The 17,856-nt window shown below is 48.6% G+C and overlaps 8 protein-coding genes across 8 annotated transcripts; 4 read left to right on the top strand and 4 right to left on the bottom strand.

Annotated features, from left to right (window-relative positions):
* Positions 1 to 857: 857 nt before the first annotated feature.
* On the top strand, positions 858 to 2,797 carry J7337_005374 (uncharacterized protein; the record flags this gene model as incomplete). Its single annotated transcript, XM_044823054.1, has 2 exons — positions 858 to 1,199; positions 1,253 to 2,797. The coding sequence occupies 2 exons, from the start codon at positions 858 to 860 to the stop codon at positions 2,795 to 2,797; spliced, it is 1,887 nt and encodes a 628-aa protein (XP_044681545.1).
* A 634-nt stretch (positions 2,798 to 3,431) lies between these two features.
* On the top strand, positions 3,432 to 5,095 carry J7337_005373 (uncharacterized protein; the record flags this gene model as incomplete). Its single annotated transcript, XM_044823053.1, has 6 exons — positions 3,432 to 3,501; positions 3,549 to 3,777; positions 3,827 to 4,338; positions 4,385 to 4,464; positions 4,517 to 4,737; positions 4,789 to 5,095. The coding sequence occupies 6 exons, from the start codon at positions 3,432 to 3,434 to the stop codon at positions 5,093 to 5,095; spliced, it is 1,419 nt and encodes a 472-aa protein (XP_044681544.1).
* Positions 5,096 to 5,850: 755 nt separating this feature from the next.
* J7337_005372 (uncharacterized protein) lies at positions 5,851 to 7,648 on the top strand (the record flags this gene model as incomplete). Its single annotated transcript, XM_044823052.1, has 7 exons — positions 5,851 to 5,923; positions 5,973 to 6,113; positions 6,168 to 6,376; positions 6,483 to 6,542; positions 6,590 to 7,146; positions 7,199 to 7,376; positions 7,424 to 7,648. 7 exons carry the CDS (start codon positions 5,851 to 5,853, stop codon positions 7,646 to 7,648), a joined length of 1,443 nt encoding a protein of 480 aa, XP_044681543.1.
* A 287-nt stretch (positions 7,649 to 7,935) lies between these two features.
* On the bottom strand, positions 7,936 to 9,282 carry J7337_005371 (uncharacterized protein; the record flags this gene model as incomplete). The annotated part of the gene is made up of 1 exon (XM_044823051.1): positions 7,936 to 9,282. One exon carries the CDS (start codon positions 9,280 to 9,282, stop codon positions 7,936 to 7,938), a length of 1,347 nt encoding a protein of 448 aa, XP_044681542.1.
* A 1,405-nt stretch (positions 9,283 to 10,687) lies between these two features.
* Positions 10,688 to 11,122, top strand: J7337_005370 (uncharacterized protein; the record flags this gene model as incomplete). Its single annotated transcript, XM_044823050.1, has 1 exon — positions 10,688 to 11,122. The coding sequence occupies one exon, from the start codon at positions 10,688 to 10,690 to the stop codon at positions 11,120 to 11,122; it is 435 nt and encodes a 144-aa protein (XP_044681541.1).
* A 258-nt stretch (positions 11,123 to 11,380) lies between these two features.
* J7337_005369 (uncharacterized protein) lies at positions 11,381 to 12,271 on the bottom strand (the record flags this gene model as incomplete). The annotated part of the gene is made up of 2 exons (XM_044823049.1): positions 11,381 to 11,973; positions 12,031 to 12,271. The coding sequence occupies 2 exons, from the start codon at positions 12,269 to 12,271 to the stop codon at positions 11,381 to 11,383; spliced, it is 834 nt and encodes a 277-aa protein (XP_044681540.1).
* A 1,126-nt stretch (positions 12,272 to 13,397) lies between these two features.
* J7337_005368 (uncharacterized protein) lies at positions 13,398 to 15,134 on the bottom strand (the record flags this gene model as incomplete). Its single annotated transcript, XM_044823048.1, has 1 exon — positions 13,398 to 15,134. The coding sequence occupies one exon, from the start codon at positions 15,132 to 15,134 to the stop codon at positions 13,398 to 13,400; it is 1,737 nt and encodes a 578-aa protein (XP_044681539.1).
* A 390-nt stretch (positions 15,135 to 15,524) lies between these two features.
* J7337_005367 (uncharacterized protein) lies at positions 15,525 to 16,817 on the bottom strand (the record flags this gene model as incomplete). Its single annotated transcript, XM_044823047.1, has 1 exon — positions 15,525 to 16,817. The coding sequence occupies one exon, from the start codon at positions 16,815 to 16,817 to the stop codon at positions 15,525 to 15,527; it is 1,293 nt and encodes a 430-aa protein (XP_044681538.1).
* Positions 16,818 to 17,856: the final 1,039 nt, after the last annotated feature.

Genomic DNA, 17,856 nt, shown 5'->3' with positions numbered 1-17,856 from the left:
AACTTCAGCCGGACTTGCTGCCGAGAAGCTATATGGGTCTGTTTGGCAATTCTCGCCACATACTCTCGAAGCTAGCGGGAGTATTCATTTTCATGAGCCTCATCCACATAATAAAGTACCCTTTGTCATTGCTAGACGCCATGGGCGGAGACTTAACCGAACTTATGGGTGGACTGGGGAGCAATTTGTACTCGACAAGTAGGATTATGGGGGCGGAATTACTAGATAGAACATGAGGTAAGTATTGTTTTGAGGTCGAACATGGATTAGATGCGATGAGTGTCAACTGAAGGGATGCAGTGGCATAACGGACTAGTCTCAAATACTTTGATAGACAACAGAGCTACTAAATTCCATATGTATGAGTGAACCAAGAGCAAGGCTTGGGGCGATGTAAGTGAAGAGCCAAGGTCTTGCATTTTTGCGCACCTTTGGAACCTGCGACAACCAAGTGAGGCGATGATGGCCTACAGGAGCAAACCTTCCAACCTCGGATGTTACTTCGAGTTCACTCCGCATATCGGAAGCGACGGTAATTAATTGCTTCGAAGTTGATTGGATCGCGATTTCAGGGTCTCATGCCGGAGTGGCAGGGCCTCGATGGTGTAAGAGCGTGGGGCCCAAGCGTGATTGAGACTAACAAAGACGCAATATGGTGAAAGAGGAACGGGAGTTGCGACAGCGAATGGCCATGCATAATGATTAGATTACGACATGATGTAACTGAAGAGCTAGCTAACGTGCTCGTGGTGAAGATGCGATAAGGATAGAAGAATAGCTCAAGGTATTGAGTATCCCAGTCCTGCCGCCTGGACGTTCACCATCATTCCCGAGCACGATATTCCCGTGAATTAACGATGGCTACCGCAGCAGTAATTAACGGCGCAATCAATGGCTTCAACAACAGAGAGTCAAACTTGTCGAGCGTCGCTTTAGAGAGTGTACCGGCTGAGAAGTCAACCCCAATTACCCAGACCGAGGACGGCGCATCAACAGCCGTACGAGATGGGCCAGACGTAGACGAGACATCGCCTTATTACAACCCTCGCCTGAAATTGGTCGACAGATTCGTTGACGAGCCACGCCCGCTAAGAGTTGGTGTCATTGGCGCTGGCCTGGCTGGAATCACAGCAGGCATTCTTCTACCAGCCAAAGTCCCTGGCATCAAGCTTACCATCTACGAAAAGAACGCCGATTTGGTACGTCAAATCGTCAGATTTCTTGAAGATTGATATAGCTGACAACCATGTAGGCAGGAACATGGTTTGAGAACGTTTACCCCGGCGTAAGATGCGATATTGCATCGCACGTCTACCAAAGCACGTTCGCGCCCAAGACAGACTGGTCGGACAAGTACGCACCCGGCCACGAGATCCGAGAATATTGGCAATCCGTCGCGCGAAAGTTTGACGTCTACAAATATGTCAAGCTCGATACCAGAGTCGAGGGTACAACCTGGGACGATGAAGAGGGTGTCTGGATCACGAAGCTGCGGAACGTGAAGACGGGCGAAGAGACGGTCGAGAAGAACGAATTCATCTTGACCAGTATCGGCCGGTTCAATGACTGGAAATTACCCGATTATCCTGGAATATCGGAATACAAAGGACATCTTCGCCATGCCTCCAATTGGAGCACGGATTTTGACCCCAAGGACAAGACGGTCGCTGTCATTGGCAATGGAGCGAGCGGTATCCAAGTGACAGCAAATCTCCAACCCATTGTCAGGCGACTTGATCATTATGCTCGTAACAAGACATGGATTGCTGCATCTTGGGCTGGCGAAGAGCGAAAGATTGAGGCCCAGCCATATACTGAAGAGGAGAAGAAGAAATGGGCAGATGACCCTGACGCATACTTGGCTTTCCGAAAGGACCTCGAGAGCTTATACTGGACTCGATTTGACTCGTTCTTTCGAAACAGCGAGTCTAACCAGAAGCTCCGCGAAGCGTTCATTGACATCATGAAGAAGCGACTGGTGAAGAAGCCGGAACTTCTGGAGCACATCGTACCAGACTTCTCGCCAAATTGTCGACGTCTGACACCGGGGCCCGGTTATCTTGAAGCTGTTACTGAAGATAACGTGGATTACATCCGTACTCGAATTAAGCGCTTTACGGAGACGGGTATTGAGACTGAGGATGGCAAGCAGAGAGATGTCGATGCTGTCATTTGCGCGACCGGCGCAAACGTTGACATGGTTCCAGCATTCCCCATTCGCGCTCATGGACAGGAGCTCAGCAATCTGTGGAAGGCTGATGGAACATATGGATATCCTTACACATACTTTGGACTTGGAACACCTGGTTTCCCTAACCTTCTCTTCGTCCATGGACCGCAAGCAACAGGGCCATCGGGAACAGTCCCTCACAGCGTCGAGACTCAATTGACATACTTCGCCAAGATCCTGCGCAAAGTCTCGCACCAGGGCATCAAGTCTCTGAGCCCGTCCAAACAAGCAGCGGACGACTTTGTGGAGTACTCGGATGCCTTTTTCGCAAAGACAGTTCTCACGGATAAATGCAGCTCATGGTACAATGGTGGCAGACCTGGTGCTAGAATTCACGGGCTCTGGCCAGGAAGCGCAGGACATATCACATTTGTGCGACAGGAACCTAGATGGGAAGATTGGGAGTACAAGTATATCGGCGACTCTAAGAACCGCTTCGCGCACTACTTGGGCAACGGATGGACCAAGAGAGAGACGGACATAGAGGCTGACCAAACGCCGTATCTTCAGAGGCCAGATAAGATCGATTTGCGGGATATTCACGAGAAGTGGTGGAGCATTCCATAGACAGTTAGTCTAGTAGATTTGACAATACGTACATAAAGTGAAGATGAGCTTTTGGGCGAGATCTCGTCATGACATGGTCCCACGCACGTAATCGCGTGCCTCGCCCGCACCTCCACGTGGAGAGCCCGTCTAATCTATCACGACTACACTAAAGCATCGGAGCCGCTAAACATCCTTGCATTAGCTTCGTTGATGGGGCCATCTTTCACGGGGAGTTGATCTCAGATCCTGCCTCCACGTACGCATAGTGATACTTGAAGCGTAACCGAGGACAAGCCAAAGGACGAGACTATGCTAGCGAAGAAAGCTTTTGAGTCTCGAACCGGATACATATCGAGAATCTGGTAAACGCAATGCCGCCACAGATATACGTTTTGCGCTAGATGAGTTAATGCCCAAAGGGCTGGGACTTCGGCAGTTGAGCTGTAGGTGCGGTCAAGGATTGGATTGCGTGCTGGTGCTATCGTGGTGGACGGTGGTTTCATGATGGGAAGGGAAATATAAATGTTGATCTCGTACCTACTTCTACAGAAAATACCACAGCCGCGTCTCGCTAAAGATTCTGACAGCCATCAAGCTTTCTCTTCTGTCTCAACTTTCCCCAGTTCATACAGGATCATTCGGACAAGACAAGATGACGATGGTGGAAAATCGACATGCGGACAGTGAGGTCGCTGCTCCTCCCAAGCATCAGCTTCTTCCAGGTAAGAACTCACTCCCGATATGCACGTCGTCTACTAACACTGCACAGTCAAGTGGTATCGTTCCACATTCTTCAACATCACGGTTCTTGGCTTGTGTAACTTGTCTGCCCCGGGTATCTGGGTAGCCATGAACTCGCTTGGTGCCGGTGGTGCAGCTTCGCCTAAGCTCATCAACGCTGCCAATGCCTTGACATTCTGTCTCATGGTGGTGTCTTGTTACTTCTCGAGTACTCTGGTTCGATATATCGGCATCAAGGGTGCTCTGATCTTTGGAACGTGAGTCTACCCACATGAACAACTCGTGAACACTGCTGATGAGGGTTAGTCTTGGATATGCACCTTATGCAGCAGGCCTTTACACCAACAACCGCTTCGGAACAGAATGGCTCGTTCTCGTCGGTGCTGCTCTCTGTGGTATCTCAGCTGGTGTCTTCTGGATGGCCGAGGCCGCTATCGCCATCGCATATCCTGAGCCTTGGAACCGTGGTAAAGCTCTAGGTTACTGGCTTACCTACCGTCTATCTGGTCAGATCCTCGGTGGTGCCATCAATCTTGGTCTAAATGCCGACCGCAACGAGGCTGGAAAGGTCTCTTACACTGTTTACCTCATCTTCATTGCTCTCCAAGCTGTTGGTCCTTTCGTTGCTCTGTTGCTCAGCAAGCCGCATCAGGTTCAAAGGAAAGATGGCGTCACGGTCAAGTTGGAGATTGACAAGCTTCCTAGCTTCGAGCTGAAGGAGACGGCCAGGCTCTTCTTCACGAAGAAGTTCCTTCTGGTTGTTCTGTTCATCGGACAGGCTGTGTTTGCGGAAGCCGTATTCTTCACTTACCTTTCCTGTAAGACTCCCCGGTCTAACTTCACACATAATACTAACTGATGCAGTATGGTTTACTGTTCGATCCCGTGCTCTTGGATCTTTCTTGGGCGGCATCGTTGCCGTCACCGCTGGTAATGTTCTGGGTGTAAGTCTGTCAACCGCCCATTATGTATCTGTTGCTGACAGTATCTCCATAGGTTTGGCTCGACCGTACCAAGGTTTCTCTACGATTCCGTACCAGATCTTCTTTCGCCTTTCTTGCTACTCTCCAAGGCGCTTGTTGGATCTGGGTCACAGTCTTGGTTACCAGGTTCCGTGAGACAAGGCCAACCTACGATTGGGTTGATTCGGGATTCGGCCATTCATTCGCCATCTTCTTGTTACTCACATTGTCATTCCAGCTAAACTACCTCTTCCTGTGAGTAACCATGAACGTACGTAATCTGGCCATGATCTAATGATTCCCTAGCTACTTCGTTATTCATCATCTCGCCGACACTCAAGACGAGATCATTCGGTTCTCTGCCCTCCTCCGAGGTACTGAATCCGCCTGGCAAGCTGTCAGCTACGGCATTACTTCCTTGCCTCTCTTCGCTGAGGTCGGTGGCGTTTACTTCAACTTCGCACTTTGGGGTCTTTCTATCTTCCCTGCTTGGTTGGTTCTCAAGGATTTCGGTTCTCGTCCTGCTGCTTCTCTTGAGAGCCCCATCCAGGAGGTTGATAGTCAGACCTATGGGTCCAACTCCGGCGACGACAGTGATATCAAGAAGCACTAGACAGTGACGGGCTTATTCATGGACTCTTCGGAGGTATCAGAGAGGGAATGGCTCAAGAGTGTCGTGAACTTGGAGATTTTATAGATATTAAATCTAGAATATTTATATGAAAGTTGTTGAAGCTGTGCATCTTTTTTATGTTTGTTGATAGATGATAAAAAGCAAGCGACATCAAGCCCCGAATCACCATTTCAAGGTCCTGAACCGTAAAATGAGAATCTCATGATCAACTCCTTCTAGAATATTTGATGTCTCAGAAGAGCACAGACTCTGCGCCTCTGCAACCTTCAACGTGTGTAGCCCACGTGGGCGTGATATGCCACTCCCGACAACTCGGTATCTTGACATGAAACTTCCGAGCTAGAAACAATCAATAAAACAACCCTGATAGAAATTCTCAATATTTTACCCATTTGTGGAAGTTCCCCGAGTTTATCGTATCGAAATTGAGGGGTTGATCGGCATTTCATATGAGCAAGACTCAGTGATGATTGCGCCATCGGTTAGACCACCAAAACACTCCTACACGCCAAGGTCTCATATCTATAGCCTAAGAATACCCTGTCTAGAGCTATCACTTGCATATTCAGTCATGAGCCTAACAATCACGCAATAGTCGTCTGGAAGTCCTGTATCGGCACCGATATCCGGAGTGTCTTAAAAGAAGAATAAGCTGGGGACAAGTACATCACCACCTAAACAACGAAGTCAGGCATAATCCAATCAGATCACTTCCATTTTCTACAGTCAACGTCATGGCTTCCCAAGATCAAACGGCCCAGCAGGGCAAGAAGAAAAGCCTTATCGTCAATGCCTTTGTCATGATGTGTAAGTGCCCCTCATCCCAGTCATACAACATATACTGATAAGACTTTAGGCAGTGGTCATCAATCCCCAGGATTATGGAGACACCCTGAGGATGAGTCTTGGAGATTCAAGGACACTGAGCACTGGGTTGAACTAGCCAAATTGCTAGAAGACGCCAAATTCCATGGCATCTTTATCGCTGATGTGCTGGGTAAGTGACTTGGGTTATGAGGGGTAGCTTTCAGAGTTCTGACAACTGAGATAGGAGGCTACGATGTTTACAAGAAGTCCTTGGAACCTGCTATCATCTCTGGAGCTCAATGGCCTCTCACAGAGCCATTGGCCGTTATTCCTGCCATGGCTGCTGCGACGAAAAATATTGGATTTGGTGCCACTGTTTCTGTTACTTATGAGCAGCCATATCATCTGGCTCGACGGTTATCTACAGTCGATCACCTCACCAAGGGCCGGCAAGTCTCCTTTAATACACTGTGAAATCAAGCTAACTCTCTCAACAGTTTGGGCTGGAACGTAAGAACGTCGAGTCTCGTTTCACGGTCACCACTAATAAGATTTACAGATTGTTACTGGTTACCTAGACTCAGCCGCTCGCAACCTTGGTCATCCAGTTCAACTCGCTGTAAGTGATCTCCTCGAATTAGTCATCCAGCTTCTGATGACAGTCAGCACGATGAACGCTACGCGCAGGCCGAAGAATACATGGAAGTCATGTACAAGCTCTTTAACTCATCCTGGCGTGACGACGCTGTCAGGCTAGACCGTGAGCGAGGTATCTACACGGATCCCGCCCTTGTTCGTCAAATCGACCATAACGGCAAATACTTCAACGTTCCCGGTCCTCACGTCGTGGACCCCAGCCCGCAGCGAACACCCCTGCTTCTTCAAGCAGGAGCCAGCAAGCCAGGTAAAGCATTTGCAGCTCAGCATGCTGAGGCTATCTTTACTTCTGCGCATGCACCTGCAGTGTGTAAGAAGAACATTGCAGAGATCCGACAAGTTGCGAAGGAACAGTTTGGCCGAGATCCAAACAACATCAAGGTCCTCGCTCTTGTCACCCCCATTCTTGGTAAGACTGAGGAGGAAGCTCTGGCTAAGTATAACGAAGCGAAGAAGTATGCTTCGACTGAAGGCGCTCTGTCGTTGTTCGGCGGATGGACTGGTATGGACTTGAACCAGTACGGTGATGATGAGGAGCTTCGACAGGTTGAGAGTAACGCTGTCAGGTAAGTTTCGTCATCATAATCCCGAAGTGCCTCAACTCATATGGTTCTTCAGATCAACTGTAGAAGGCTATGCCAAGTTCTCACCCGCAAACTCAAAGTGGACGAAGCATACTGTCGCCGAGCATGTCAGCCTCGGAGGCAATGGACCTCTATTCGTTGGTACACCCTCCCAGGTAGCCGACAGCCTGCAAGTCTGGATTGATGAGGCAGACGTCGATGGGTTCAACTTTGTAAGTTCATAAACCTCTAATCATGGGGCCTTACTAACTATGAGGAGGGATATGTTCTTTTCCCTGGTACCTTCAAAGATATCATCGAACTGCTACTCCCTGAACTTCGATCAAGGGGTCTCTTCTGGGACGATTACGCAGTACCTGGTGGCAGCTACCGAGAGAACTTCTATGGACTTCCTGGACAGAAGTATCCTCTTAATGAGCATGCTGCTTCCAAGTATAGGTGGGCTGCTGGCGTGCCTGCAAGTGAGCACAAGATTCCGCAGTAGATATGCCTAAAAGTAGTCTCAAAAGGATCAACAGAATTAAAAATGCCAGTAGCAAGATTTTCCAACGTTCAGGCACAGCCAAGTCATGAAATTGCTGGAGATAGCCCTGCAACTCGACTTACTTAAGTCCATAGGCTGCAGAATATGATAGCATGGTCCCCTTACTTTTATGTTATGCTGATGAATAGACTACATAATGTCTCGTTGCCTTCGAGCTACATGAGGATTACATTAGAGGTAGACTCATAAAGTCTTGTCCAAAAGTTTCTGATTTTGGTAGCATTGTTCTACAGCTCGTAGCGGAACTCTTTGTTCTCCAGATCCGTCAGATCCAGAAACTCGTGGTTCTCCTCGACTCTGTACTGATCGCCTAGCGCAGCCTTCTCAGCATCTCTCTTCTTGTTCCTTCGATCAAAGACCCATCTCATGACTAGCAAGTCAATAGTGCAAAGGAAGTAAATGATGCAGATGGAGATCTTGGCGGGAAGATATCGTGGCCCATCACGAGCTTGAAATGTGTGAGGTGAGATGATGTTTCCAACAGTATATGCGATAGTTCCGATACATGAGACGGTGATTTTCTTGGTAGAGCCAGCCACGTTTGAGCTTTGTAGTCCGAGAATAGTAGTCCAGCCAATGGGAATGCCTCCAGTTGTGTAATATCCAATGAGGGCGGGAACCTTTTCTGTGGTTGCCATCAAGATGGCTCCGATGATGGCAGGAATGTGACCAGCTATACAAAAGAACAACCGTTGTCTTGTCTTCATAGCTCCGTAAGTCAGGCCGATTAGGAAGACTATCTCCCAAGCTCCGAGGGGAGTGACCAGTAACAGAGATTCCTCGTTAGTATATCCCATACCTTTAACAAGAATATTTCCGAAACTGGTAGCAATAGAGTTAGGAATGTTGGCAGCAAAGACCCAGAAGGCATATAGCCAAGTCATGCTATCAGTCAAAGCCTCCTTGACATGAGCCCACTTGAACGTCTGCGTACCAATGCCCTGCACATTTCCTCGAATACGCTCAAGATGCATGGCTTTCTTCTCTTTGGCCAGGAACCCAGCAACGGCAGGAGAATCTGGCATGATGAACCAGAAACTGATTCCGACCACAACAGTGAGAAGGCCAAGAACGAGAAAGATAACTTGCCATCCTTTCAAGGCAGCATCTGGATCTTTGCCAACATGCGTTGCAACACCGTAAGCAAAATATCCACCAAACATCTGAGCCGCACCGCAGACTGAGAACCAGATACCGACTCGAAAAGCTTGCTCTTCTTTAGTGTACCATTGGGATGTGAAAAGGACCCACGCTGGAACAATAGCAGCTTCCAGGGCACCCAAAAAGAATCGACAAGCCAGGAGACCGCTGAAATTATGGCATGCAGCCATACAAGCGAGAGTCACACCCCATAGTGTAACGTTGACTGACACGTACTTGGCAAGAGGGAAAACTTGAAGAAGACGAACAGTAGGGAACTGAAAGCCGAGTTGGCCGAAGAAGAAAATCGAAGCGACCCAGTTGAACTCATTCCCCTTGAGACCAGTTGATTGTTGGATGCCGGTAACACTTGCGTAAGAAACTGCAGTCTTGTCGATGTACTGCAAGAAGTAGACGGTACAAATGAGAGGCATGATGTGAGTATCGATGCGGCGGATGAGTCGTTTGCTGGCTTTGGCATCGAAAGGTTGACTGATTCCGCCCGTTTCATTCAACAAGTCAAGGGCAGCATCTGCCCCGTCTTTGTGAACATGATGGTCATGCTTTGATATGTCGTTTACATCGGAATGGGTATTTTTGACCGAGTTGTCAGAAGAATCTGGTTCATCAGCCCCAATGGGAGATGGCTCAATGGCCTTGTCATCTGCCATAGTTCAACAAGTGAGCAAGCGATTTAGCATGAAAAGTAGCCGTCATGGTAACCTGTTGGTGGGGTGTAATATTTATATCTTTGATCTGACCAAAAGAAAATGTCGACATCGCATCCTATTCATTTAAAGCCAACGGGTCCCACGTTGTGTGGAGTGATTTATCAAGGATAATCGCTCCAGCTTCCTATCTTGGTTTACCATGCCCACACAAATCGACATGTCGACCCATTATCTGAACTTCAGCCAAGCACGTCATTAGGAGCTGAATGATGCGAGGAAAGATTACACGATTTTTTTTCTTTTCTTCATACAACAGATACGAGTTTCTCGATACAGACCACTTTATGATGTTAGTGCCAATATCAGAATCATGGTTTGTGAGATGCAGGATACAGTATATACGGCATAAGTCTACCACGGTCCACCAAAGTGTACTAGAACATTAAACTACGAGTGCTGCAAAAAGCTCATCTTGAACCAATGTTATGAAGCAACATTTCAACTGGATTGGCTATGTCATGTATACTGTATCTTAGCTGGTGAAAGTTCAACCGATGTCCAACAGCATGCCATCATGACTGTCAAGGCATACAGCATCACGTACACAAGAACTCATGAAAGCTGAGTGTTAGATTTTTTGATAATTTGAGAATTATAATAAAGAAAATTTTGTTGGTTTGCTTATCGGTATACGAAGTACGAAGCCTAACACGTCTGTGGCGTTTTAGTATCATACCCCATACTTCACGATGCCCGTGAAGAAAGGTCCCATAGCTTGCGGAACATTTTCATGAGTGCCATTACGGATAAAAGAAACTCACCGAGCTCTCGTCCAGCAAGAAACTTGCTTATCTTGCAATTACTATCATTCTTCCGCTTCTTCCTCGCAACAGGCAGCAACAGGTCATTGCTTTGTTGTCATTGGATCGTGAACGCCACTGAGCTTGGTATAGTCCTATGTTTTTAACTTCGAGTCACCGCAATGGTGACTATGGACGAAGTCTCGCCAATAGTCTTGGTCCAAAAGCGCCTCAGCTTACCACGTCTTATGGGAAGGGCTGAAACTCGTACAAAGACGGGCGTGCTCCCATTTGAATCTGCATCTCAAAGAACCTCGTTTCTGTAATTTTTCATCAGCTTTCAAATCTCATACTTTCCAGCACATACCATGCCTCGATATATGATCCTAATCAAAGCTTCTCCAGAAGCTGAAAACCCAACTTCCGCTGGGCCCGAGATCTTTGAGGAAATGACCACCTTTAACGAAGAGCTTCACGCAGCCGGCGTTCTTCTCTCAGCCGATGGCCTCAGTCCAACCAAAGATGGCTACCGTGTTACATACTCCATGGGTGGTCCTGCACAGGTCACCAAGGGGCCTTTTGATGTTGTGAAAGAAGGTCACATTTGTGGCTGGTGGGTTCTCAAGACCAAAGACGGCGAGGAAGCCGTTAGTTGGGCGAAGAAAATTCCTTTCAAGGAGGGTGAGGTTACGGTCAGGAAGATTGCTGAGTTGGATGACTTTGGGGATAGTTTGACAGATGATGTTAGGGAGAGGGAGAAGAGACTCGCCAAGGACCTGGAGACGAAAGTTGAAGGGAACTAGGTTTATGCTATTTTGGGTAATTTGGTGTTGATGCTTCACTTCCGAGTGAAATATCATGTCGAAGGTTACTTTCATGTCACACTCGTTAGTTCAGTGAAGTAAGGGTATTGTTAAATAAATTCTTGGTGTCGAAATGGGTAATTAAGAAATATATAACCGGCTGAACCAATCAACTCCATGCTTTGCTATACAGCAACTTGAAACCTTTTTGCACCCAGGCTATACACTGCCCCCCTCTACATCCATCTCATGCATGAACTAAGGCGCCTCGTGAATACCACCGGGTCCCTGGTATCCGTTCTGTGATGGGTGAACCCAAGGCTGACCAGCCATCTCAGCGGGTGCCTGTTGCGTGGGAGGTTTGTAGTACTCATGCACAGGCTGGTTCTGCGCACCAACAGGCATCTCACTGGGCGGCGCGTATCCTCCAGCTGTAGCACCTTTGCCCTTACGGAAATTTCGCCAGAGAAGAAAGCCTACACCGGCGAGTAGGGCAATACCTCCAATGGTCGCGCCGACCGCCACGCCAGCCACAGCACCAGTGGAGAGGCCGCCATCATCTTTGCCTGAGGAAGTGTCTGTTGTTGTCTCGGTCGCAGCGTCGGTCGTTGTCGTCTCAGAGAGGGCACCGGTCGATGAAGGGCTTGGGAGGGCGGTTGTTGAAGCAAGAGAGGCGGATGTTGTCTCGTCTTTGGGGACAGTGACGTTGAACGCAGCTGAGTTGGCGACGATGTCGTTTGTGCCAGACTTAAAGAGGGAGTAATGGAAAACAGCGTCGCGGTTGTCACCAACTTCTGTAGAGAAACCGCCAAAGTTGACTGTCCAGATAAAACTCGTTGATGTTGTGTTTTCTAGGCATCAGATGTTAGTCGACAGGGACCTCGAATAGTCTACGCGTGCGTGGTTACCTTTGAGCTGGACGAAGAACTGAGTACCGCCGCCCGCCTGGGGATAGTCCTGCCAGAGCAATAGATTGGTCTCTTCAAGGTCCGTATTCCATTCCACATTCATGCTATCATCGACATCGTATGTTGGGTTGTTCTTCCATCCCGACGAACCAGATCCTCCAGGGGTGATAAAACTGGTGTCAGCAGCAGCTCTGGCGGCAAAGCTGCCCAGAAGGACGGTGAAGGGTAGGAAGGCGATCATCATATCGTTATAGAGCTTCTCTCAAGGAATATCGGAACTTTTCAGGCTCGCGATCCTTAACAAGAGGCTATCACGAGTTTTCTGTTGGTCACTCAGTCATCAGCAGACCAAGATGATAAAAGCAGAGAAGAGAAAAAGCAGTAGAGCGAGAGACACCACCACGCTCAGTTACTCAGTTCAGTCTCTGTTTCATCACTCAGCCCCGATGGGCGAAGATCCCTGTCTTAGCGTTGAAGGGGAAATTTTGGGGGCCGGGGTGTTGTCCAGTGAGACGGTGAGATTATAGACAGGAGTTCCGCTTTCTTACACTCGAGACCACTAGCTCGGATCCTTCTGATACCAAAATTAATTCCATGGCGTGGATTAGGAGCGGATTTATAAGAGAGTCCGGCTGAGGCTGCACCGACGGGAAATTGAAGTTGAGTTAGTGGCGATAGCACGGATATGTTGAGATACCCGACCGGGGAGAGTTTTCGGATCAATGAGTTGCGCCACTGACCAGTATCACTATATAGATACATTTGATACTGTAATTAAGCCTATATTTACGTATAAAGCTTCAAATCAACCGTATTGTACAGAAACAAACAGTCACCGCCGTTGAGGGACAATTTCACCAAGCCACGCGATCCAAGCTAGCCAGGCCGAAGCTGGAGCTTAGACGCCCAATGATCCCTGTAACCAGTCAGCCCTAGCCATGGATATCCATGGGTTCAAGCGTCACTCCGAGGTTTGGCTTCGGGTAGGGCCATGCCGGCCGATGTTGTTTCAGCCATGGACTCGGATGTTGACTACCCTGAAGTGTCCAAAAAATGAAATTTTGGTGCTCTCTGAAGTCCAATATGCGGTTCTAAATGATTTGAATAGTAATGATGACTCAGATACGTACATGTGGTCGGGTTACATCTACAGATAAAATTCTTACAGCATGATGACAGCTGTTCTGTTACTTGCAGATGAATGAAACGCTGGTCTCACGGCGTGTGTGTATCGGGACAACTGTCTTGGCAACAAAAGGAATGTCGTGTCATACTCATACTGATCCTATATCAGCATCAAACGTATCTCTACTTAGAAAATGCGCTAAAATCAAGCCAAAACAAAGAAGACCTTCCTGATCGCCAGCTCAGAGGTGAGAGTTCACCTTCTTCAGCTCTCCTCCATCTGAATCATTCTCGCCCAAGATCTCACGAGCAAGAGCCCTTCCAGCAGCACGTCCCGAGAAGATACATCCTCCAACAAACGTTCCTTCAAGAGAATTGTACCCATGAACGCCTCCACCACCAAAGCCTGCAACTTCACCAGCTGCGTATAATCCAGGGAATGGTGTACCGTCTGCTCGCATGACTTTGCTATCCAGATTCGTCTCAATACCACCCAATGTCTTGCGCGTGAGAATGTTCATCTGCACAGCAATCAAAGGTCCATGAGCCTTATCAAGAAGTCTATGGGGTGGAGCAACTCGGCTTCGGCGATCAGCCCAGTATGTTCGCGCGTTGTTGATAAGCATTGCTTGAGCGTCCTTGGAGTATGGGTTGTTGAACTGGCCGTCTCTTGTTTCGATGACCTCTTTGATAGCGTCGAACTCCAGCAGTGGACCATTGCGCTTCTTGGCGAGCTCGTTCATACCGACTACTAGATCTTCCAGGTTATCGCGGACAACAAAGTCCTTGCCGTGCTTTTGAAAGTTCTGGACGGGGACGGTGCCTTTCTTGCCAAAGATTCGAGTGAGAAGCAACCAGATGCTCTTATTAGTCACATCGGGATTCTGCTCTGAGCCAGAGAGGGCAAATTCGCGGGCAATGATGCTCTGGTCGAGGATGAACCAGGTGTAGTCATATCCTGTGCTGCAGATATACTTCAACGTCGCAAGAGTATCGGAACCAGGATAGAGGAATGGTGGCAGTCGTTTGCCAGTTGCATCCAGCCAGAGAGATGAAGGGGCAGGGAGGACTCTGATACCATGGTCTGGCCAGATAGGGTTCCAGTTCTGAAGACCTTCGGTGTAATGCCACATTCGGTCGCGGTTGATGACGTTGGCACCGGCCTCTTCGGATATGCCGATCATGCGTCCATCGACATGATGAGGAACACCAATGACAAAGGTCTCAGGGACTTTGGGACCTAACCTCTCGACAGGCCATGCAGCCTTGACGGCATCGACATTTCCTCCAATGCCGCCTGAAGAAACGACAACTGCTGAGCCGTAAATTTCAAACTTGTCTTTTTCGACCCGGTTCGACTTGACGCCACGGGCAGCATCATCATCTTCCAGAATTGTGCCTCGTACTCCAACAGCACGCCCGTTGTCGTCGATGATCAGCTCATCAACTCTGTGTCTGAACTTGAAGGAGACGATGCCATTCTCTGCAGCTTTCTTCACAGGGTCTGCAAAGATCTTGACGACCTCCGGTCCTGTGCCCCAACTGACATGGAATCTTGGGACGGAATTTCCATGGCCATCTGCAGTGCCATCACCTCTCTCAGCCCATCCGACATTCATCAAGAAGCCAAGGCCTCTCGCCCTGACATAATCCTCCATCTCGTCGGCGGCAAAGTCCACAAAGGCCTTGGCCCACTTACGAGGCCAGTAATCCTCCTTTTCACGATCAAATCTCGCCGAGCCCATCCAATCTCTGTACGCCAGCTCCTTCGAGTCTTTAATCCCCATTCTTCGCTGATACGAAGAGTCGACCATAAACAAACCACCAAGCGACCAAAAAGCTTGTCCGCCGATGTTGTTTTCATTTTCTTGATCGACCAATAGAACAGGGACTTTACGCTCTGAGAGTTCAAAAGCAGCGACAAGGCCAGCCAGGCCAGCGCCGACGATGATGACGGGTTGTTTCTCTTGAGAAGCCATGATTTAAAATTCAATGATTATGTTTGTTGAAAAAGAGAGAAGAAGCGGCGCAGACGCGCAGAATATAAGGACGGAGGTTCGGGACGCGCGGGGTTGAATCACCCCGAATAGAGTTGGTCTACCCTTGTCGATGCCTCGGCTCCTAGAACATGCGCCAAGCTACGGTCGCAGATGCAAGGAATGCGAGACTTGTTATATAGAGACGGCACTTTTCACGGGTTGCAATCATTGGATAGTGGCCTGATCAGGCGGTTATAGAGTTTAACTTGTCTCATTCATTTGTCATCAATTACGCGTTTATACGACCTCAGGTATCCGGTTTCCGAAATTCAAACTCAACGCCGATCTCTAGGGCACTTCTAAATATCAATCAATCTCTTGCAGGTCAGGTCATAGACCAAGATCAGGCTTCTTGGCCTGCTCGATCTTCACCTTCTTCTCTTCTTCCGAGAGCTTGTCCCACTCAGCCACGTTCTCGTCCCAGAGCCTCACGCACTCCACGTTCCAGTTGCAGTCCTCAACCTGACCGTATGCTGGATGACGATAGCGAGGATGCTTGCTGGGCCAGTTGGAGGCATGGTAGTGGTGCTTAACCAGAGCTCCACGAGAGTCGTGGTTACCAGAGTCTGAGTGGCCTTGTCCAGCACAAAAGGCCTCGACGTTGAGAACAAGAACCCGTCCGACAACTCTGGACTCATCCAGGTTGTGGAATAGATCCCATGTGACCTTTCCACCACGATGATTCTTGCGCATCTGCTCCAGCAAAGCTCCTGTAAAGGCAGAAGGACCAGTGCCACTGATGACTTGATCAAAGGTAAGCTCGATATCCCCAAGAGCAACCTTCTGTTTCTTTGCTTCAGCCTTGAGCCAGACCATGATATGCTCGATAAGGTGCAGCATGACTGGCTGGTGAGGCTTTGCAATGATAGTCCATTGGCAGAAAGACTTTGATTTCTTGCCTAGGATAGGATGATCGCTGAACTCGGGCTGATCAATCTCAACACCGACAATCAAGTCAATGTCCCTCTCGTCATATCGCTCGGGGATAAAACGATGCACAGGCCTCAGCGCTTCGACGTCAATGTCTGCATAGACACCTCCTTGAGCGTACATGATCATGTATCTCAATAGATCGGCCTTGATAATATGCAAGTTGATGCTCTTGTAAAACCTGACAATATCCGGTCGATTTATCGCACTCCCCGCACCAAAGTGCTCCTCCACAAACGCAAGCTCATTGTCATCTGTGAGAACTTCATATCGCATTCCAGGGTTTTTATTGACCCACGTCCTTGAGGTAATCAAGTCACGATCCTCAAAGTTTAATGGATCGACTTTCCACGTTTGCCAGATCTTTTGTGGAAACGTGCTAAAGCGTGATGGTGTTGATACAATCTCTTTTTCTTTTCGGAACACGCCGAGAGGGCTGGGTATAGAGTAGAAGATGTCGAAGTTAAGGATGATGAAGAGGACAATGACACATGCCATGTACAGTGGTATACATCTTTGCATCTGGGCTGGGACCTTGTTTCTGAACTTTGCCGTCGAGGCTGCTAGAGTTGGGGAGCCCAATGGAGTGCCCATCTTGGTATCGTGGCTGTCGGTCTTTGTAACGGTCCACTCAACAGTGGTAGGAGGGATACGAAGATTAGACGGGATATTTCGACGAGGGCCACTCGCCATGACCAGTAGACGTATTCACAGGCAAGAAGCTTTCTCTGCAGACAAAGCAGAAGAGACACTGAGCGAGTAGAGAAAAACAAAAAAAAGAGTTATCTGCAGATGGAAAATGCAACATGTAGCTGAGCCCTAGAACCCTTAAGTGGAACTCGACGTAACCAAGCTTTTACCAAGAAAAGAACTACGGACCTTTTCACAAGACGAGAGAGACGTTTTCTTATCAAATTACCGTCTTGCAGCTGCGGAAGAGGACCGAAGAAGGATTGTGGAGAGTGAATCCATGGCTGACCCCATGTGATTGTTGTGCATCTCGGCAGGGGTCGAGTAGAGAACTTCCAGGAAAGGCAGCTCCTCCGTAAGATGGGGGGGGGGGTGATCGTGGAGGTGGGTTGGGAGTGGCCTGGGGTATTACGAGGCCTTGCTTCTGGGGAGGGGGATGTGATGGGGGCATGGGGTAATTGGCTGGTTGGGTGAGTTTGGTGATGCATCAGAAAGTGAGGTTGTTTGTTGTGAGGAGTTGTCTCCATGGCAGTCCAGCTATAGTATACCCGTAGTGAAACTCTAAGAATAGGTCGCACGTGTGTATAAACCGTATTCGATAGTGTCGAGATCAACATACCACAGACATTGTGGCTTTAATGTGCCTTGCAGAACGAGTCTAACGTCAAACCACCCATGGAATAGAATAGCTCCGTTCTGATATTAGGCATACAACTCCCGTCTTGGCTTGTGATCCGGGGAACGAGCCTCGGATATAGCCCCTGTCTCCCAATCCCCGCACACGAACCATTCCCTAATCATACAAGCCTCCCGCCCTAACCCACGAATCTTCATTGTTGGTTGAGCTAATTACTCACCGTGGCTGCCGAATTTCCGCTGATTGTTCCTAAAGGCGCTTTTACGGAATGAATGTAACATCACCAACGGTGCAACGTCATGAGAGCGAAGATATGCCTCCATCGAGATGATGATTTCCTCTTTTCACGCGGTTGGGTCTCTGCGCACCAAAAGTCCCAATCCCTGCTTCGTGATAATTACCCCA

This window comes from Fusarium musae, chromosome 4 (assembly GCF_019915245.1).
Source record: "Fusarium musae strain F31 chromosome 4, whole genome shotgun sequence".
Classification (NCBI taxonomy): Eukaryota; Fungi; Ascomycota; class Sordariomycetes; order Hypocreales; family Nectriaceae; genus Fusarium; species Fusarium musae.
Note: the sequence above shows the minus strand (reverse complement) of the source record. Positions and strands in the feature narration are given on the sequence as shown.